Source organism: Dryobates pubescens, chromosome 9 (assembly GCF_014839835.1).
Source record: "Dryobates pubescens isolate bDryPub1 chromosome 9, bDryPub1.pri, whole genome shotgun sequence".
NCBI lineage: Eukaryota > Metazoa > Chordata > Aves > Piciformes > Picidae > Dryobates > Dryobates pubescens.
The window spans coordinates 38,166,418-38,187,273 of NC_071620.1; the positions used below are offsets into that span (position 1 = coordinate 38,166,418).

Here is a 20,856-nt window from a genome sequence, read left to right on the forward strand (position 1 = left end):
CTCAATGACAGAGGTGGTTGCTGCTTCTTTCCATCCCAGAGGCATGGAGGAGGCCCAGGACCCAGCAAAATGGGTGCAGCTTAGTTGCAAAAATAAAACCTCGAGTCAGAGCTCAGAGGTCACTTTCAGTGCAGTCCTCTGCTATGTTGTGCCCTCTCTGGGAGTGTGCTGCACACCTGGCCAGCAATGGTCTCCTCACAAGGTCCCTAGCCCGAAGGATCTCTAACTCTTCTTCACTGCTTGCTGGAAAGAGATGCAAGGCAGTAGGGGGTGGTGGGCAGTGAGAGTGCTGCCCCAGTTGGGAGAGAAGCCAGCCCTGCTGCTGCTTCTGCACTGGGGGCAGTGTGCCCAGCTTCATATGTGCACCTGTTCCCACTGGTGACCTTCTCAATAAGAGCACCACCACCACCACGTGAGCCACAAGGGTCCCTTCCAGCTGTAAAGTTTCCCAGGAGACACCATGGGCAGTAGTAGTCTCTGAATCTGTAGTGATACCCAGGATTGTGGCAGCCCCAGGGGAGCAGCCTCACGCCCCCTCGCAGGCTGTTGGTCAGTGCCTTGGCCCACAGCAAGAGCATTGGCTCGCCTCAGTTCAACACTTTCTCTGAGTAGTGTCCCAGCTTCCCCTCCTCCTGCACGGGCTGGGAGGCCTGGCTGCAGCAGGATGGGCCCCGCTCCTGGGCCAGGAGTCCAGCAGGCCGCCGCAGCCCCTCACTCCCTGCCACCAGGGAGGTGCCTTGCAGCTCTGCACATTTCTCCTTGTAGTGCTGGGCGTTGCCGGCAAAAGTCTCACATCGGCTGAGGTTTTCCTCCTGCACAGGGCTGCCCACGTTTTCTTCACTTGGCCCTGAGGCCATTGCCCCCTCCTGGGAGTTTTGGCTAAGGTAAACGACAATGATGTCGCCCTTAAAATTCATTACTTGTCCACTTGAGATAAAGGTGGAGTTACTGTTTCCAGTCACATTTCCTGGGGAAGGAGGGGGAGAGAAAAGAAGAAACACATGATCAGTATTTTCCCCTCATGAGATGGACACTTAGCACAGTGAACTTAATCCATTGTGGTAGCCTTACTTGTTTCATTCTTTTTCCCCCATAACACGAGGTTGCTCTTATAACCAATGCCTTCCACTGGATCTTTTCATTATTTCCACTGTTGCCTCCTTAGGATGAAGCCTGTCATCCACAGGGGGCCTGTCTGGAAGGCTTGGAAACATTTTCTCTCTGAGCTGCGCTCTGTGAAGCAAGAGGGAGCACTATGATCTCGTGCTCTCCTTGCTGCCTCATGCAGATGTTTGCATCCAAACTGCCTCTGCTTGTAGTTTGTGAGGAAATGGTCATTATTTCTAATTATGAGGTTTTTTGGTAGAGTCCCAGGCATCACGTAGGAGTGGTTTGGGGTTTTTTTATCCCTCTGGTCAGTTGTACAGTGTGGGCTAGGTAGCTGGTTTATTGAATAAATACTTGAAAGACTTAATCTCAGACCATAGGTCCACCCAGTGTTCAAATGACATGAAGCTTATACAGTTATCTTGTATTCCCTGATCCTCTGTGTAAGCACACTCCAGTACTCAGTGCCCTCATGGATTTACCTGGATGCAGTTTTATATTATAGAAGCCTCATGGAGTTACAGTCTGCCTGCTGTTAAAGATTTTCAGTATCAGTTCAGTCCTCCTGCCAATCAAAGGCTGGCTGCTGGCTCAAGTGACAACAGAACCAGGCTCTGAGAATTAATGTAAATTCCCTCAGGGCAGAAAGAAAAGAGCTGAAAGCAAACTTTCCATAACAAACTAACAAGCTTGTTACAGCTTGAAAATGAAAAAAAAAAGGCAACCAAATAATAACAATAAAAATATTACCAGACTGTGAACACTCTTCCTATGAAACACTTTACCTGCTGTGCTTCACTTAATCATTACCTGCAAACTTATCTGATGCCTTTTAGACACTTTGTGCCTTTCTTCATTACGTTCTTCAACGTTTGAGACATTCCCATTCTCATTGTAGCTAGGCATGGCCCAGCCCAGAGAAATGCCTTTTTCCCTAGCAGCCACAGGTAATGTTTATTTATCAGCAGTGGCCACTGTGCTGAGATAGGACCCGTGACCGTTCATGACCAAGCCTGGGTAGCACTCAAATCTAATAATCCCCCTCAGGCAATCCTATTTATTTCAGCTAAACCACTGTATTGCCAATTCCTTGCATTCTTTCCATATGTGGCTGATTAACATGAGGTGTCAATAAGTTTTCTCTGCAGGAGTTTTTTCCCTGCCAGTTGCTTCCCCTGTGCTCAGTTCTGTTTGGCCGTTTGCCATCAACAAAGCTATTAAGCATAATGGGAGTACAAAAATAGCTGTTTGCCTTTGTACAGATTGCCTGTCACTTGCAAAAGGTATTGCAGAAGAGTTTATAGGTTGCTCAGTATGAGATCAAGAATTTAGAAATCTGTGTGACAGTGGGGGAAAAAAAAAAAGGCAGACTAACACATTGACAATGTTCAGTTGAATGTGGCTGGCAAATTTTCCCTGCTTTTTGAAGGCATCATGCTACAATAAAAGGATATTTGAGGCTCAAAAGCACAGAAAATGGACACAAGACCTCTCTGGACTGCACTAAGAGATGTGCTTCCAACCTGGAAGGTATAAGGGACATCTTCAGATACGCAAAGGCATCATTCTCTGCAATGTTTCAGCCTTTTGATCTCTTCACACTACCTGGTTATATTAATTACAATGACAAAATCAGTTTTGTGGTTGTTATTCACTAAGAACTGAAACAATGCAGGCAGTTACTTTTCTCTGAGCCATCTAACGGTCTCTGTGTGGCAGGAACTGTTTGCCGCTGTTCTGGAAGTGAAAGGCTCTGCAAAACCATTCCTAATTGTGATTCACCTAGGTCTTCCTGCACTCATGCTTGATGCTGTAGCCCTTCACATGACTTGAAGTGGTCAGGAACTGGCACTTCACATTCAACTCCCTCCAGAATTTAGGGGGAGGAGTGTTTGAAACAACACTTCAAGGCCTATGTCCATCTCTGTAAGTGGCACCTCTCCAGAGGTTTACTGTGGTCTCCTAGGGCTGTTTCACAGGAGGCACCCAGTTTGCAATTTCTGTTGTCATTGTGAGTGTTAGGGAACTAAAATCAAAACTTCATCGAATTACCCACAGCCCTTTTCTTTCCATTTGATCATCTACCCTCTTTTGTATTGTTCTGTCATAGCATGCTTGTGTGCATAGCCTGGTGGCTTCAGCTGCTTTGAGAAGCTTTACAGAATGTTGTATGCCCATTTATTCCATATGGGTGTTGCACAAGGCTCAGCAAAATGGCTGATGCTGTCAAAGCTCCATGTGCAGCCCCAAGTGTGGCCAGATTGTTTCAGTCCAGAAGCTACAGCTAAGCCTTGTCCCTCTCCTCCAGTGTAACTAGGTGCTGCCAGCAGGGCATGGCCATTCTGCCAGCCAGCCACCTTACCTACAGATTAACCACTCTCATACTGCCCAACAGCTCAGGTAGTGCCTTCTGGCACTCATGCCAAAAAAATAAGGACAAACTAGGAACAGAGTATTTGTGCTCAGGTTTCACCAGGTGGCACTATAGCATGGACATACCCAAAGACTCAGGCAGTTACAGAAAATTACAGAGTAATGCTGCAGATCTAAGATGGCAATTCCTAGCATCTTGCTTAAATCCAAGCTCTCCTGTTTGCCCTATTATTCCTTCATGTTTTAATTTCCTCTTCGTGTCAGATTTTGAAAGGAAAGTAGCACTGCTGCAGCGCCAAACGTAGCCTGACTTTCAGTGGCACCTCAGAGTCACCTTCCAGTAACAATGACAAAAGAGAATCTGTCTTCTCTTTAGCACTGTTCAATTTTGTAGAGACCAGGCAGTGAAACTGTGCCATGATTTCAGGAAACTGAAGCAGCAGAGGGAGTATCTTGCCTTAGAAAGATGTGTGCTACACACTTCCAAATTCTCACATGGCAGGCATGGTGAGAGAGGAAGTGAAGCGCCTTCAAAAATGTCACTTTGGGGTTTTATAGCCTGACAAGAATGCCTCCCTAAGAAACTTTAAGGCACAACATGGTTTTAAAGAAGGGTAATTGCTTACAACTGCTGTGTGTATTATGGTCATACTTAAGATGTCCCAGTCAAAACTGAGGTCTCATTGCACTTGGCAGTGCATCAACATAAATGAAGATAGATCATCTCACTTTAAGAGATTATAATCTAAAGTGACTAATACCACATGACAGGCAGGCTGCAGACTTTTATACTGAAAAAAAGGCTGAGGGAGGAAGGTTTAATCCAGAAAAGGCACATCATAACTTCCCTTCTGCTAGTTTTGGTTCAGTGATTTCTTTTCCCTGCTTTCATTTGACAATTTTGATGTCTTTACTCAATTAGTAAATTGGCAGTGACAGTTTTGATACATTTACTCAATTAATAAATTGGTAGTCAATTAATTAGTGACAGTGTTTGTATTGGGACAGAGCACTTGTGTATGGAGAAATAATGTCTGTAGGAAATTATTTAGGGGAACACTTAAATCCTAGCAAATAAAACCAGAAAGAGCTACAATTAAACCAGAAACAGCTAAAAGCAGAAAACTGAACATAATCTCTTAGACCCAATTGTGACCATCAGGTTACTGCTCCAGCTGGTGTTTCACTGGCCACCATATAAATGTAACTGGATTTACACCTAATGGCAAAAATGTGTGTGCAGACTGTTGAATGGAAAATCATCTGAGCATTATGCTTCCTTTCCTGACTCAGCCTCTAGGTCCCTATACTCGTCTTCTTCTAAGTTTTCTGCGGTACACCGACCTGCTATCACCAAACTACTTCATCAACAGAACTACCTGGCCTCTGTGGTGACAGCCAAAAGATGGGTTCAGCATTGCTGGAGGAATCAGGGTAGGACAATGGTCCCTCACAGCGCTCATATGATTTGCAGAATTCACTAAAACTCAGAATGGCCTTTACCATTTCAGTTTTGCTTTTCAGATTAGCTTCAGGGCAATTAAGGGAAAAGGCGTAATTGTATTGTTCTCATAAGTTAGACCCTCTGAATAATCCTCTATGACTGCCTATGGGTCAAGCCTAAGGGGCTTACCAGATGCTGGAGGGAGGTCTGAAGTGGTGCTGTTTGTTCCTGAAGTGCTTCTGCTTGTGTTCTGGTACTTCACGTTGGTACTGTCCGAAGATGCATCCTCCATACTGTGATCGCTTGCTAGAGTGCTCTGAGCAGCAGAAAGAGAATTCAAGCCCCAGGTACACTGAGCATAAGATCCAGTTTCTGGGGAGGTGGAAGCGTTGTCAGCCACAGCACCACAGGGTTTGCTCCACTTTCTGGGAGATTCCCTATATGAAATGCCACACCTCACACAGATCTTCTCTGAGTCACAGTTTGTTGCAAAACCATCTGTGTCTTTCTTGCCCATTTCTTTCAGGCAAGTGTGGGCATGTTGGCAAGATTTCTGAAGAAGTTTGTCCATTGCAGTGTGTTCCCCATCTACACTGGAGGACAGGTGACAGCCTTGAGAGACTGACACATCCTCTGTGCTCCCAATCCCTGAAAAGTACTGATTTAAGCTGTCATTCTCCCCTGCCTCCATTGGTTCTGAAAACGATGACATGGTTTTACTGGCCCTCTGACTTAGCAAAGACAAATAATGAGCTGTATCAAGATCCTTATCCATGTATTCATCTTCTGTAGGAACTGGTGGAAAACTGCCATCATCAGTCTCAGTTACCTCAGAGAACTCTTGGAGGCTCCCTCCCACCCTGCTGGGGCTCCCATTCCTGCAAGGAGCATGACCACCGGTGCAGCATGAGTTTCCAGGGGCAGGAGAGACAGTGGGGCCCAGGAGATGCATGCCTTCAGAGGTCTGGGGGACAGCAGCATTCGTGATGTTCACGGTAACAAATGCGTCTCGGGGGGGCTCCTGAAAGAAAGAATAAATAAAAGCATGTCTCATAAATACACCAGCAGAAAGCTGTTGTATAGACAGAGAAGGAAGAGGCACATCTCTGTTCTTCCTTGGTGTGGAGCTGCTGAGGTTGAGCAGCATGTGCTGTACTCAAGTCTTGAAGTGTAATTCTGGTCTGGTCTGAAACTAGCCTGGTGATGCTGGGCTCAGCAGGTGTTCAGAAAAATACCTGGAGGTCTGGGAGGCACTAATGGTTCCTTTTAGGGGACAACTACTCATAGTTCTGAAAAAGGCACTTAAGAGTTAGTAAATCCAGAAAAATTGCTCTATTCTGCTGTTCCTTATAAACCATCATTAACACTTTACCTAACTGCTTTTAAGGGTTTGGAACCCCGCAGTGTACCTGAAGGGCTGTGACTTGTGAAGGCCTTACTGGGAGCAGAATCTTTATTATCAGCAAGAATCAAAGAAAGAAACTGGGTTAAATCAGAGGGCCCAAGAAAAGCTAGGAAAAAAGAAGTCACACAGGCAAGGTTGCTTTAACCTGGAAAATGTTAGGAAAACAAATGCAAAGGCCCACGATGTCATTTTGCCAGTACTTGTCAAAGTAAACCTGTATTTTTGGTTGCAGCTTCAACAACAACAAAAAAGGTTTGGGAAATACTGCAAGGATTCCCTTCAGTTCATGCCAGATGTGCTGCAAAGCTGGGTAGTTGAGAGCTGATACCTTTAATTTCTAGTGTTTGTTCAGATCTTCCAGGATAGAAGAGTGTAAATGCTGCCAACCACTAATTACTGCTGATTCACTCTGTCCCAAAGGACCTGAGCATATGCCAATACAGGAGGTTGCATGAAAACTTCCAAGTCAGAGAAGGAACTACCTGCTCAAAAAGGTAGATTTGGTTGGTAAGAGGTTTTTTGGTAATAGTGGAATTGGAGTCTTTCAACAGCTAAGCTAGAGAGAGCTCTTAGATGGGGTGGCAGGGAGAGCATGCACCTGGGACAGCTCAGTCTACATCCATAGCGTGAAGCAGGCAGTACAAACGAATTTGAACCTATCTGGAGCATTTTAAGAGTGGGATCTCAGAGCAAAGCCTCTTGTAAGATCTTACTTTCTTCACATGTGAATGGACAAGAAGGGTTTATTCAAGCACTGTAATAAAGGTGTCTCACATCTTATTAATTAAGGGTGTCTGTAGCTGATGGCTCTGTGTTTTATGCTTTGTATGTCTGGCATTCTTGGCATTGCCTCAAATCCAGGTTTCTCCCCTGTGAGCACTCTGGTATATAAAAAGGTGCAAACTCAACTTAAATATTTCCTGCTCCTAGGATTTAGAAAGGCCCTCTCCTAGCAGAATCTCAGGTGTTCACTGGACTCATGTTTAACGTTCTCCTCATAAATATTTAATCATCTTAGAGACTTTCACCACTGTTAAAGCTGGCTGAAACCAGAGAGCAGGTTCAGAAGCTATTTGAGAACTGTGATTTCATATGCCTCAGATTTGCAGAAAATCAGACTGAAAAAGCCAAAGCTGTGAGTGTTTTTTGAGGAACTCAAAAGTTGTTTTCTAGCCAAACAATAACATGGACTCTGCTTCAGGAGGAGTGCCAGGAATGCCAGAAGGAAAACCTAAAACAGAGAGAAAGTGAGAGTGTCTTTAACTTTACCTTAGTTCTTTTTATTTGGCTGCACACTTCATTAGCCCAGTTGTGTAGATCTGCTGTAGGGAAAACAGAAAGCGTAGCTGTAACATACAGCAGGCACTGAAGTTAGCCACAGACCTGAACACCCAGTCCCTCACAATCTGCAACAGCGTGCTAAATAGAAACCAGCGAGACCGTTTTCACTGACTGTTCCAGTGTCCCAGCCTTGGTGTAGCTGAGGATTCATTGTAACTGGAACAGGGATAGATTTCTGTGGAACAAAAGTTTCCAAGCTCCTAAAATAGACCAGGGTTAAACTGTGTTCCACATGAAATGGGGTTTCTTTCCTGGTCATATGTCACACCAAGCTATGACTGGCCCAATACCGACCCGCCATTTCAAGAGAAGTCACATGGACAGCACAAAGGCACTCAGACAGGAGTGAGGACCTTGGAGAGAAGAGGGTAAGCCACTGAAACCACAGGATGGCAGGCTCAAATACAGCATATTCCACTTAATCAGGGTGTACTTCTTGGAGAAATTTCTTAATCAGAGTATCTCCCAAGGAAAACCTTTAAGTGCAGCAATGCTTTATGGTAAAGGCTGCCACTCAACAGTTAGCAATTCTTGTTGTCTCTTTATGCTTTCAGGAGATTTTGTAGTCTCAAGTCTCATTTACATTTGAAGCTTATATTGGTTTTGTATGTCTGAAGATAAATCAGCTACATAGCCACTGCCAGTTCCCAGCAATGACTGTTCCTCTGATGTTGAAGCTGCACATTCACCCCTCCAAGCAGGCAGAGCTTCTTCCTGAGCCTGCAAGTCTCTGGGGTTCCAGTTTAGCAGGATTTACCATGCAAATGCAATGAAAGACTGTCACTGCAGAACAGCAGGGCAACAGAAATGTCAAATAAAGAGCACTCCCCTCTAACATGCTTTGCATCATAAGTATTTGGTTTGCAAGGAGAGTCACCATTTCCTCCAGCCCATCCCAGGAATTCCAGATTTAGCACAACCTGTGTTTAGTGTGGCAGAGGCAGCCTATTTCTAAAACATAGGCTGAAATACGCTTTACAAGAGAGGGCTGCTGTCTTCCCTTCCGCTGCTCCCAAAACGTTTCATAAATTGTTAGAGCTAAGGCAAAAGAGATGATGGAAAAACTAGAATAGAAAAAGCTTTCCTTGTTTAAGGGGAGGGAAAAAATCCCCACAACAGAACAATATGTATGTGTCCTTAACTAAGGCGATCCAGGGCTTAACACAAGTTGAGTAAGTGTTGCAGATAATTTCACTGTATTAATAACATCTTCAGTGCTCTGCTGTTACCCAATGTCTTTGCCAGAATTCTTCTCTTTTTCTATGTTTACTGTTCATTCTATTTCCTTCTAGTATTTTTTCCATACTTTATCAGTAATTCAGCCTTCAGATAAAAACATTACCTCTATCATATTTTCAAATACACATCTGGCCTTTTCCTTTAAAGCCCTATTTTAACCTGTCCAGATGTAGCTTTCAGGGGAGAGGGGAAGGTGGGAGGAAGGAGAGGAAGTGATGAAAGCCCTGTAAGCCTTTCACTGCTTCCCTTCAGCCAAGAGGTGTGTTGTGCCATGTGATGCAGAGCAGCCATACTGCCATAAAAGCCTCCAGCAGTAGGCCTCCTTCATTCACATAGTGGGTGTCTCCACTCTGAGGGCAGTCACCCTGAGGGAGGTCAAGGCTGCAGGAGGATACCAAGCAATATGCATTATACATTATGCTGCCTGCTTAGAGGAAAGGAATCTGATCCCAGTTTTGCACTAGTTAAAGCACATCCATATGGACAGATACAGGGATAGCATAGAACTTGCAAGGTAACTCCTGAGTTTCTTAACCTGGCTCTTACCCATGAGGTCAGAGTGCAGAGAGAGGCGTGCAGGTGTCACATTCATGACTGTCATTAGCTGTCACGTACCTGTCAGCTTTTTCCCTTTATTCTTGTAGTATATGATGAAGATGACAATGCCAATTAGTGCCACAAAAAACAAGATGGGGATCAACACGTATAAGATCCTGTTTGTTCCTGCAGGGTGTAAGAAAGATAATGCTGTCACCTTCCAGTTGTGCTCAGGAGTATGACAGTTCTTGCTCATTTTACCTTCTTTCCCACAGGAGAGGGTTTTCTTAACCCTTCCTGTTGGATTTTCAGTTTCTAGAATAAGAACAACAGCTGTAGCCTTCATGCAGGTCTGTGACAAGTAGCCTTACTGAAGGTACCTGCTACTGAGCCCCCTCCATAAAAAAACAGGCTTGGTGTCTTAGAGCCATGATGCAGTTTCCTCTGAAAGCCCCCCTGCAATCTGACAGCAGCCAATGTGCTGTTCTTGCTCTCTCCCTCAGGGCATGGAGGACATACTTCTCATGGAGACTGTAGAATTCAGCTGGCAAAATCTGTCCTTTATCTCAGGTTATGAGGGATCACTGCATGCCAAGCAAGCAGTCTCCCTGATACCATATCCACACTGGAGAAGGAAATAGGCAGTGGGCAAGAAGGAACAGCTACCTTCAGCTGAGACTGTCCATTTCTATGAAATAAGGATGGAGAGAAGCTGCTAGCATTTATACAGATAATGTGTGTATGAAAATCAGCAGCCTGAAAGATTCAGAGAGCTGTAAATGTAATGGAGGTCATGGGTGTAGCTGCTTGCTATGTAGTTTCAGTGAGAGATGGAAAGCTCTGCTTGGTAGGAGTCACCCACAGTGGAAATGGGAGTTAAGCCAGCCAAAATCCTTAGCAAACACACCCCACCTCCTCTCTGCTACTTTCTAACAGTTAATCTGTATGAGGGCAGATACCATCTTCTGATGGCTCAGGCACCTTCCGTTCCACACAAACTGCATCCGATTTGTCTGTCCCAGGCAAGATTTCTTTCATTCCGAGAGCTGTGCAGCTAGAAAAGAAAGACAAAGAGCTTATCTTCTCAAATGCTCAAAGAGGAAGCATGTCATGACTCCTACATTTATGCAGAGTAGTACTTTCTGTTGTAACATACAAGACTTCTCTTGCCTTTCTCCCTCCTTAAGAAGCCAGGTATGTTTTATTTTCAGCTGTGTCAGGTCAACAGTTCTACTGTTACTGCTCTCTATTGCTCTCCCCCCAACAAGAGGAATTCAAGATTCATTCTCAGAAGGCTTTATTGCTGCATAGCCAACAGAGATGCTCAGACAGCCTAAGATACCCCAGTGAAAAATGCTTTCATTCAAGCATCTCCCTGCCTTCTGGCTGCTGTGGTCCTTTTACAAGGTACAGGGACTTACTTGGTCCAGGATTTACACTCATTGGTGGATGAAGCGACCTTTGAGAAGGAGCCTCTGGGACATGGTATACACATCGTGTCCTTGTCCTGTTGCACTGTGTGTAGTAAAGGAAGAAAAATTTCATAGCTGAGTTTTTGCAGGTTCCTTTCACATGAGGAGAAGGTGACTATGCTCCCCAACCTCCTGCTCCACCCCCTCCAAAAATCCCCTGAAAGCTTCCCTGAAGAGAGAAGGATATTAGATTACATTAGAGCAGCAATGACACTCCCATGCAAGCCGAAAAAAAGTATGCTAGTCTCATCTGAGCACTTCTCTACATGATCTGCAGGAGCAGGAGCCATTTGCAGTCATTGTAAAGTAACACAGAGCTATTACATCCTTCCTCTTCCGTTAACTTCCTCGTGTTGATGCTGTGCCACGGGTAGTGACACTAACTGCTCTTGTCATTTCTGGGAAAGCACAGCAAACAAAATGTTGTATCAGGATTTGCTAGACTGCAGAAGAAACAGCACCACCATTCTCCAGGCCCACGCAGCATTTCATCCTCTCACTTCTCCCTCTTACGGGCTGTGTTTTTGGGCTTCCTCATGCCTGGCACAGGTGTTCCCGGTGCTTGTTACAACTCTGAACTTGATTGTTTCTATTTTCCACCCACAAAACACTTGTGTTTTGGCTCTGATCAGACTTCAGACTATAAAAGTCTGTAACAAATCTTTGTATTGCAAGTCGTCTGAAACAGAATAGTTGCACTACTTGAAAGCTGTTAATCACCTTTAACTTGCTTATAACATTTTGAAATGGCAGAGCAAAGTCACTGGACAAAAACTGAACTTCAAATTCAGTCTTAGAAGCAATCCCTAACAGACTGCTTCTCTGAATACTGGAGGCAATGCATGACCCAGTGACTCACAGTCACACCACAGCAAACATTAGAAATATACTGAACACCTTGCAACTACTGCTATGTCTGTATGATGCCTTGCAAAAGTCACTTGTTCACAAGGGTTCACAAGATACTATTTAAACTGCAGGGACAGAAGCCTCCAAAATGCAAATAGTCCAGGAGAATTATATGCAGTAGTAACAACAACTTAGATATGCATCTTCTGTTGGCAGTCACCTGGGAGTCTAGAGTATTGTGGTGGGTTGAAATTACCTCCCAACATAAAATTGTCAGACCAGCTCAGTTGAAAGCAAATGAAGCTATAGTTACAAGCACACTAAAATCTAGAAATATGGAATGCAATATGTAGGAAATATACAATATTTACAATTCATACACAACATAAGAACCCCAGGGACAAAACCAGGGGGTTACCAACAGCTTCCTCCTCTCCCTCCCTTTTCCCCCCTGTACATGGGACAAGGAAAAGGGTAGAGCTTGTTAGTACTTAGCCACAACAAAGAAATGCAGCCAAGGTCAGGAACAGCCAAGCAAAAGCCTGCTAAGTATCTGCTAGAGCAAGGAAACCAAGAAGAGAAAGAGTTTACACAACTAACTCTACATTAGATATCAGACCAATGAGATTATTTAGAACTTCTAATTATTTTCCTTTTGACATCCAATGGCAATTTATTTACATTCTACTACTTTCTACTCAATCTGTGAAAAATTTCCTAGGCACAGCCTAAAACTGCCACAAGTGTCCTCTCTCACATCACAACCCACATGATGCTGGCCTTTTCCTGTAGGCCTCAGTCAGACATTTCACTTTGCACGTTGCCTTTCTGTATCTCACCAGGGTGCTTGACTCCAAATCCTGGAGCACATATGGTGTTCCTCTGGCAGCAGTCACAGTCCTCACTCCAGTGGTAGCCCACCGTACAAGCACACCGCCGCTGGGACGTGCTGTTCCCTGGGGCCACTTCTTTCAAAGCCTTCCCTAAAAGAGAACACAGATCACAGGATGTTAGGGATTGGAAAGGACCTATGAAGATCACTGAGTCCAATCCCTCTGCCAGAGCAGGACTACAGAATCTAGCACAGGTTGCACAGGAACACATCCAGATGGGTCTTAAAAGTCTCCAGAGAAAGAGACATCACAACCCCTCTGCAGAGCCTGTTCCAGTGCTCTGTGACCCTCACAGTGAAGAAGTTCCTCTTCCATGTTGAGGTGGAACCTCCTGTGCTGCCCCTTGTCCTATCAAAGGGTGCAACTGAGCAGAGCCTGTCCCCTCCCTCTTGACACCCAGCCCTCAGATATTAATAAACATTTATTAAATCCCCTCTCAGTCTTGTCTACTCCAGACTAACCAGCCCCAGGTCCCTCAAAAGGCTGTGCTCCGGTCCCTTAATCATCCTGGTAGCTCTCCGAGAGCTCTGCTCTCTCCAGCAGATCCCTGTCACTCTTGAACTGGGAAGCTCAAAACTGGATGCAATATTCCAGGTGTGGCCTCACCAGGGCAGAGTAGAGGGGGAGGAGAACCTCCCTTGATCTGTTGGACACACTCCTTTTAATACACCCCAGGATCCCATTGACCTTCTTGGCCACAAGGACACATTGCTGACCCATGGAGAATTCTTGTCCACAAGGACTCCAAGGTCCTTCTCCACAGGGCTACTCTCCAGCAGACTGCCTCCTAACCTGTACTGGTGCAGTTTATTATTCCTTCCCAGGTGAAGGACTCTGCACATATCCTACTCCTTTAGATGGGAGTAAAAATCTCTCAGATAATAATGCTCAAGTGTATGAACCTCTTGTTCTGTCTGTTTGCTTTGTTTGAATGCCAGGTGTAAAATCATTTGTGTTAGAGGAAATGCTATCTTTCTAGAAGCATGAGACACCCTTGATCAGCACAGGGCTCCTCACCCTCCTGAAAAATACTGCACTCCTAAGCAATACTTCCTTGTAGTTGCTGTGGAAAGCAAATGGATCTTTTGCAAGGGTGAGACAAACATGTTATGGGAAATGAATGCATAGTATGCTGGGCAAAAGGACAGCCTTTCAGGTTCAACTCACAAAGGTGAATAGCCTCAGTGAAGATAATCATTATCAGCAGCACAAAGACTATGGGTGTGGTGCTCAGCACAGAATCTCTGCTGCCTGGGGACCTCCCTCTCTGCCAGGCACTTCCTGGCCTCCAGTGTCAGGTACCTGAACAAAGCAACTTCCCCAGATTCGCTTTCCTGTCTTCGTGTTTCACTAATTCACACGCAAGTTCCCCATATGAACAGCTCACCTTGATCACATATTTTATGTAGTAAGCATTTATCCTCTTCATTCCAGACATCCATATACTCATTTGGGCCACATGGCTGACACACAGTATCAGAAGTGCTAGTGCACCTAGCAGACATATACTTTCCTGTGAATAAGAGAAGGGCAAGTAGGTCATTTGCAACTTGCACACCATGCTTAGGGAAAATAACAGCTAGGGGTAACACTCCTGTACTGCTGTGGACAAACATTTCTTCCTGCCATCTTTTCAGTTCCCCAGTCTGGCCCCCATTTAGTGTGCCACTGAAACATCTGTGAAGCCCACAGTCCTACCTACACGCATGAGAAGCTATCTCCTTTCTCCTGCAGTTGCGAAGTGCTATCCAAACAAAGAGCTACTGTGGCTTTTGCTGAGGTCAGCAGGACCACTCCTGCACCAGAAGGCACTTGTAAGTCTGAAATAATACATCTACAAGGTTATGTGCCAACAGTTAAGACACTGGTACAGCTCAGTGCTCACATACCTGGTTCACACTTTTTGCAGCACCGTCCAGAGTATTCATAGTGTTGTTCGCTTTCACATGGTGGAGTTATTTCTAGTGACAACTGGAGCATAGAAGGAGAGAGAGAACATAAGAATCAGTATACTTAAGAGAGTTTCAGACCTACCTGGTTACTTCTGACAGTAACAAGGAAAACTCTTCTCCTGCATTGCATTTTGGATAGCTAAGCAATAAAAATTGCACAACATTTATGACTTCAGAGGTGCTTTGTAGACACACCAAGAATACCTACTTGGTGCTGCACACACAGGGACTTGTAATACAGCCAAGTGATAAATATATAACACAATGAACTTTTGGCCTGCTATATAACCTCTTCTTACAGTCCTCTATTATTTGGAATCTATGACTTTAAAACAATTGTAAAGAAAAAAAGTTGACAGAGATACTTCTGTAGTCTCTTTCACAGATAGGACCCTAGACCAAGACCTGGGCAAATGACAGTTTTAATGTATAACATTGAGCTAACAAGTAAGGTGAATAATTTATACTCCTGAAAAAGAAGAAGTTCCAGCTTCCCACTGGGATACCCCTGGCTAGCACCAGAAAATACTGGACTTTATTTTTGCAGCTTTTTATGACTCCCACTGTGTCCTGCAGAGATAGTCTCATGGAACCAAGGCAGCCATCCAGGGAGGTGATACAATTAAGCCAACAGCTTTTTGCCTCTCAAAACCCAAACCAAATAAAACCACCCCCTCAAACCACCTGAAAGTGTTATATGAGAGGGCATCTGCAAGGCAAGCAGCAGTGCTGCCTCTAGCTCTTACATACCTTTGCACCTCCTCTGCCTGTACACACAGTGATCCTACTCAAAGCCCAGAACACAGGGCTCCTTTGGCCAGACTTCAGGGCATCACTTGTGCTGGGCTTCTGGCCAGCCAAGCACTGTGCCCAGTCCCTTGAAGACCCTGTTCTGACTGCCCAGGAGTCTCCTAGCAGTGGTCCTCCAGGCAAACTCAACATCTTACAAACAGTTGGCTTTTTTCTCTCTCCTCCTTTTCTAGTTTCACCAACAGCAATCTCTTTAAATTTAAAATACTTTTCCCTAGGCACCTTGTCCTCTTCTAATGTTGGGAAGAGTCTTGCAACTTAAAGATGACCAAAAAGTTGATTTTTTTTCTTTCAGACACCACCCTTTAGTTTGGAGTTTGAGCCATGGGTTTGTGCATGACTGGTGTTTATCAAAAGTGCATTAGCTGTCACTGCAACAGAACATGCACCTCAAGTTAGAGGTCCTAAATTGGGTCTTGCACTTGGGTCATAACAAAGCCATGCAATGCTACAGGCTTGAGGCAGAGTGGCTGGAAAGCTGCCTGGCAGATAAGGACCTGAGGGTGCTGTTGACTGCCAACTGAACATGAGCCAGCAGTGTGCTCACAGCAGCCAAGAAGGCCAACAGCATCCTGGTCTGTATCAGGAACAGTGTGGGCAGCAGAAGGGAAATGATCATGTCCCTGCACTTGGCACTGGTGAAGCTGCAGCTTCAATACTCTGTTCATTTTCAGGCCCCTCACTACAAGAAACATATTGAGTTGCTGGAGCATGTCCAGAGAAAGGTAACAAAGCTCATAAAGGGTCTACAGAACAAGTCTTATGAGGAGCAAATGAGGGAACTGAGATTATTTAGCTGAGAAAAAAAGCAACCTAAGGGGAGACCTTCCAGCTCTCTACAAATCCCTGAAAAGAGGTTGTAGTGAGGTGGGGGTCAGTCTCTTTTTCCAAATAACAAGTGATATGACAAGAGTAAATGGCCTCAAGTTGTGCCAGGGAAGGTTTAACTTGGATATTGGGAGTAATTTCTTCACAGTGAGGCACTGGAACAGGCTACTCAGAGAAGTAGCAGAGTCACCACCACCAGAGGTATTTAAATGATATGTAGGTATGGTGCTGAGGGACATGGTTTAGTGGTGTCTTGGTAGTGCTAGGCTGACAGTTGGGAGTTGATGATCGGAAAGATCTCTTCCAGACAAAACAATTCTATGGCTCTATGATTTTATATTTTTGCAGGCTGTCATTACAACAGTTCTAGGTCAAACTAAGAGTCTAGACTAGCAAGAAATAGTCTGCTGCCTCCCTGATTCCTTGCATTCATTAGCAGTACCTTTCCTGCAATAGGATTACATGCTTTGTGGGAAAAACAGTGCATTTTGTGTTTGTGCAGCACCTCCCAGGAGGGGCACAGGATCACCGTCAGAGCTGACAGGGTGAGAGGGGACCTAGGAAATGGCAAGTTGGGCCAGCTGAACAGCTACCCCACTCACTATCCCTGAGGAAATGCTGAAAACAAAACTGGCCATCCCAGGAGTGAGGTGACACTGCAGGACCAAACAGCGGAGAGAGGTCCTGAGCGACAGATTTCCTATTTCAAGGCAACAAAACTGATGAGACAAATGGGTCCAGCCACTTGCTTTCTCTCACGAAATGCCCTCTTCGTCCTCATTTACCCTACTTTGGTAGTTCCTCTTCAGAAGAAAGGACTAAAAAATTACTGAAGTGTCAAACAAGGGCAAGCCATCCTTTTTAAGGAAGGATATGCAAATCTAATAAAGAACATTCAGCTAAAGGGTCTGAAATAATTTCTGAGACTCACAACTCAGCCTGAGGAGAAGCAGCACAGGCGCTGAGGCTAGGGGAGCAGGCCAATTGTTTGGCCACCGCTGAGAAATTGTTTCATACCTCCACACTTCACTGTGTAAAGAGGGCAATTGTTAAGAGTGTAATTCACAGCTGCAGCTGCATAAATCTACACTATTGTCAAGAAGTAGTCTCTGCTGCAACCACAGCCTTCCCCTTTTCACACAAGCCAATGCATTCACAGAGATGCAACACTCCCTCCTTTGATTTATGCTCAACAGCATGAAGACAAGGCTCTCGGTGTCCGTCTGAGCCCAACCTCCTCACGAAGGTGAGGGAATTTGGCCTGGTATGGACTGGTTGGACCTGCTGAGCACAAAAGATACAGGTAGAGAGGACAGGAAGGGAAATAAAGCAACTTTGGGTTTTCTTAGGGTGAGGGCTGAACTTGGGGCCTTGTCGAAGTTGGGTTTTCTCTTGAGCCTCTGCCAGTCTCAAACTGCACTTTAGCTTCTCGTGGGGTCTGAGCAGTGTTTGTGCTGCTGGCAGCATGATGACCTGATGCTTCGCCATCACCAGATTATTCCCGCCAACAGTGTCCTGAGACGGGGAAGTGCAATGCATTTCACAGATGAGGAACTTGCCCCCGGAGGCAGGCTGTCTTTACAGAAGTGACAGCAAACCAAATCAAGTCTCCCAAGTCTCAAGTTTGCCTGGTAACCCCTGGAACATCCTTCCTCTCATCGGGTGCTGGCCTGTGGGTCAGAGTGATTTGGGCATCACTGAGCTCTTCTCTAGAGAGAGAAGGGGCTCCATGAATGAGAGGACATCAAACCACTTCTGAGGTAATTAAGAAAGACAAAACCCAGCCTGGTCATTCCTTTAACTACCTCCCTATGGGTGAAGATGCCCAATAAATACCACCACTACATGGATATGAATGCTTCAAAGAGCTCTGAGTATCCTGTGCAAATTAATTTCACAGACTCACAGAAACATTGAGGTTGGAAAAGACCCTCAGAATCACCAAGTCCAATTGATAACCCTACTCTACAAGGTTCACCCCAAACCATATTCCCAAGCGCCAGATCCAAATGACCTTTAATCACATTCAGGGTTGGTGACTCAACCACCTCCCTGGGCAGCCATTCCAATGCCTGTTTTGTCACTTAGCAAGTGTATAAAGCACACAGATTTGCACTGGTTTCTAAAGAAACCAGCCAACCTTCCCACCTGAGTAACACTATTTCAGAACAACTATATCTCACAGGGGAAGAGTCCAGAAGAAAAAAGATAAACCTCCTCTGGGCTTGGTGGATCCACTAGGTCAAGAATGCCAACACATCCACCACTGACTTCTTGGGAAAAACAAGCATGCTCATGTCAAGGTTTGCAGGAGCAGTGTGTTTCAGAGTCAAGCTGCAAGCAGTCTTTTCAGCTGCATTTTACTTTAATGCGGTGGTGTTGGTGTTGTAAAGGACGCTAAGCAGGAGTGTGCTTGTGCTTGTAGTATGGGAGAGCTTGGATGACTCAGAGCTCCAAAGCACCACTGCGTTACTCAGACCTTGAAAAAACACATACACAGGTGTTTCTGAAGGGGGAACCAGCAGCATTTGGATTCCTGTCCTCAGGCTTAAGGAAATGTTTATTCTTGGTGCTGTTGAGCAATCAAATGGCAGCAGAAGCTGTGTGTCACGGATGCTAAAATTACTTTTCACTCAGATGAATGTTCAGACAGACATTTTGGAGAAGATAGAGTTGCATGGGCCTCCTTCCTTTAAAAGAAAAAATCTGGAAGAACAAGCTCGGGGGTTTCCACAGTCTTTTTCCCATGTCACTTCTGAACAAGGACCTGAGACCTCAGTGAGGATTGCTCATGAGCAATAATCTCAGTTTGGCAAAAATGGAGATGTAAAGGGACATGTCAAGGGCTAACTATCTTAAATTGACACCTTCTTGCTCAGTGTAGTTGTTTCTGGAGAGTATTCAAGTCATCTCTCATCATTTCACTCAACAAAGCACATTTTGTTTCCTCCATTTGGTATTAGAGAACCAAAGCACCCATGGAAGAGATGACTACACTCTGTCCTGCCTTGCACACCATTTGTTCTTTGCACTTTGGAGCCTGAGATTATTCAAAGCACTTCATTTGATGTCCTTCAACTTGCCTGCTGTAGAAATATAATATTTGTGTGTGATTTGGGGCTTTAGTTATCTTCATTAAGAGGACTGAGCTTTGATGACATTTCCTGATCCAAAGCAGCCCCTGCAAGCACAGCACTCTGGTATCCAGCTGGGCCATGCTCTGCAGTCATCTACTGCTTTTTCTCCTTCAGATATGAGCCACTCCCTTTCCTCTCACAGGCATGGACTATATGCTTTCAGCCTTCAAGCTTCCTACCTGAATTGGTCAGCACTATTGCTAAGCAAAATCCAGCTTTCTTCAGCTTGTTGCCAGTTTCAGAGACTTGCCTAACAAAATATTTAGGAACAAAAATGAATTCTTGCTCTCAGTGTGCATTGCTCCTTGGCTGGTGCTCCCAGGCACTCTTATGGGGTGCATAATGCATCATAGAATCACAGAATGGTAGAGGTTGGAAGGGATCTCTGAAGATCATCGAGTCCAAGCCCAGCAGGATCACCTAAGGCAGGTCACACAGAAACGCACTGAGATGCGTCCTGAAAGTCTCTAGAGAAGGAAACTCCACAACCTCTCTGGGCAGCCTGTTCCAGTGCTCTGTTTACCCTCAAAGTAAAGAGGTCTTTCTTCCTGTTGAGGTAGAACTTTCTGCATCCGGTTTGTATCTATTACCCCTTGTCCTATCACCAAACACCACTGAAAAGAGACTAGCACCTTCTTGACACCCACCCTTTGGATAGTTATACACATTAATAAGATCTCCTCTCAGTCTTCTCTTTTCCAGACTACACAGCCTCAGGTCTCTCAGCCTTTTTTTTCCTAAGGCAGATGTTCCAGTCCCCTCTTCATCCTCATAGCCCTCCACTGGACACTCTGTAGCATATCCCCGTCCCTTCTGAACTGGGGAGCCCAGAACTGGACACAGTACTCCAGATGTGGTCTCCATGAACAACTCTGGGATTGTTTACAATTGTCAAGTTATAAGGCAAAAGAGGAGTCTTTATGTTAAAGAAAATCAGACCCCCATGAATGCTGAATACAACAGTTCCTTCATAGACAAACTTCACTGGTGATAAAAATTCTATCAAAGCAGCACGCAAGTCACAGCTTTGCAATTTCAGTTATTCACTTGCAGGTCTGTAATTCATCTCAAAAATCTTAGACTGTGAATGAAATGCTTTTGGTGATGTCAACTTTCCAGTGACCAGTAAACCACATCACAGAACTACCACCACGTGGTAAAACAGAGCCGGGAAATGGCAACAGCTATAAACTAAATATTATTTCACTCTTAAAAATAGGTCCTTGAAACCCTGCTGGAGTTAGTGTATCTGAAAAGGCCTGAAAGAACATGAGGGGTAAAACTGGTAATAAAGAGGTCAAGAGAAAACTTAACTTGCAACCAGGAAACAGGCAAACAGCAATAAAAGCCCCATCCTGACTATTCCCTTTGTTTTAGTGCAGGGCAAAAAGCAAACATCTAAGTAACTGGTGCTGCTCCACCAATAGGAAGGACCATTCCACAGTTTGAAACCCAGCAGAGTTATTTCT

At 44.9% G+C, this 20,856-nt stretch overlaps 1 protein-coding gene across 1 annotated transcript in view; it reads right to left on the bottom strand.

Moving 5' to 3' along the window:
* Window positions 1-226: 226 nt before the first annotated feature.
* TNFRSF11A (TNF receptor superfamily member 11a) overlaps window positions 227-20,856 on the bottom strand; it is a 28,900-nt gene continuing 8,270 nt past the window's right edge. Inside the window, exons 2-10 of the mRNA XM_054164390.1 lie at window positions 14,550-14,631; window positions 14,048-14,173; window positions 12,607-12,750; window positions 10,868-10,961; window positions 10,406-10,500; window positions 9,525-9,632; window positions 7,599-7,651; window positions 5,114-5,945; window positions 227-967 (exon numbers count right to left, since the gene is read on the bottom strand). Coding sequence (XP_054020365.1) covers window positions 588-967; window positions 5,114-5,945; window positions 7,599-7,651; window positions 9,525-9,632; window positions 10,406-10,500; window positions 10,868-10,961; window positions 12,607-12,750; window positions 14,048-14,173; window positions 14,550-14,631 — 1,914 coding nt within the window. The 3' untranslated portion in view covers window positions 227-587. The remainder of the gene's footprint in view (window positions 968-5,113; window positions 5,946-7,598; window positions 7,652-9,524; window positions 9,633-10,405; window positions 10,501-10,867; window positions 10,962-12,606; window positions 12,751-14,047; window positions 14,174-14,549; window positions 14,632-20,856) is intronic.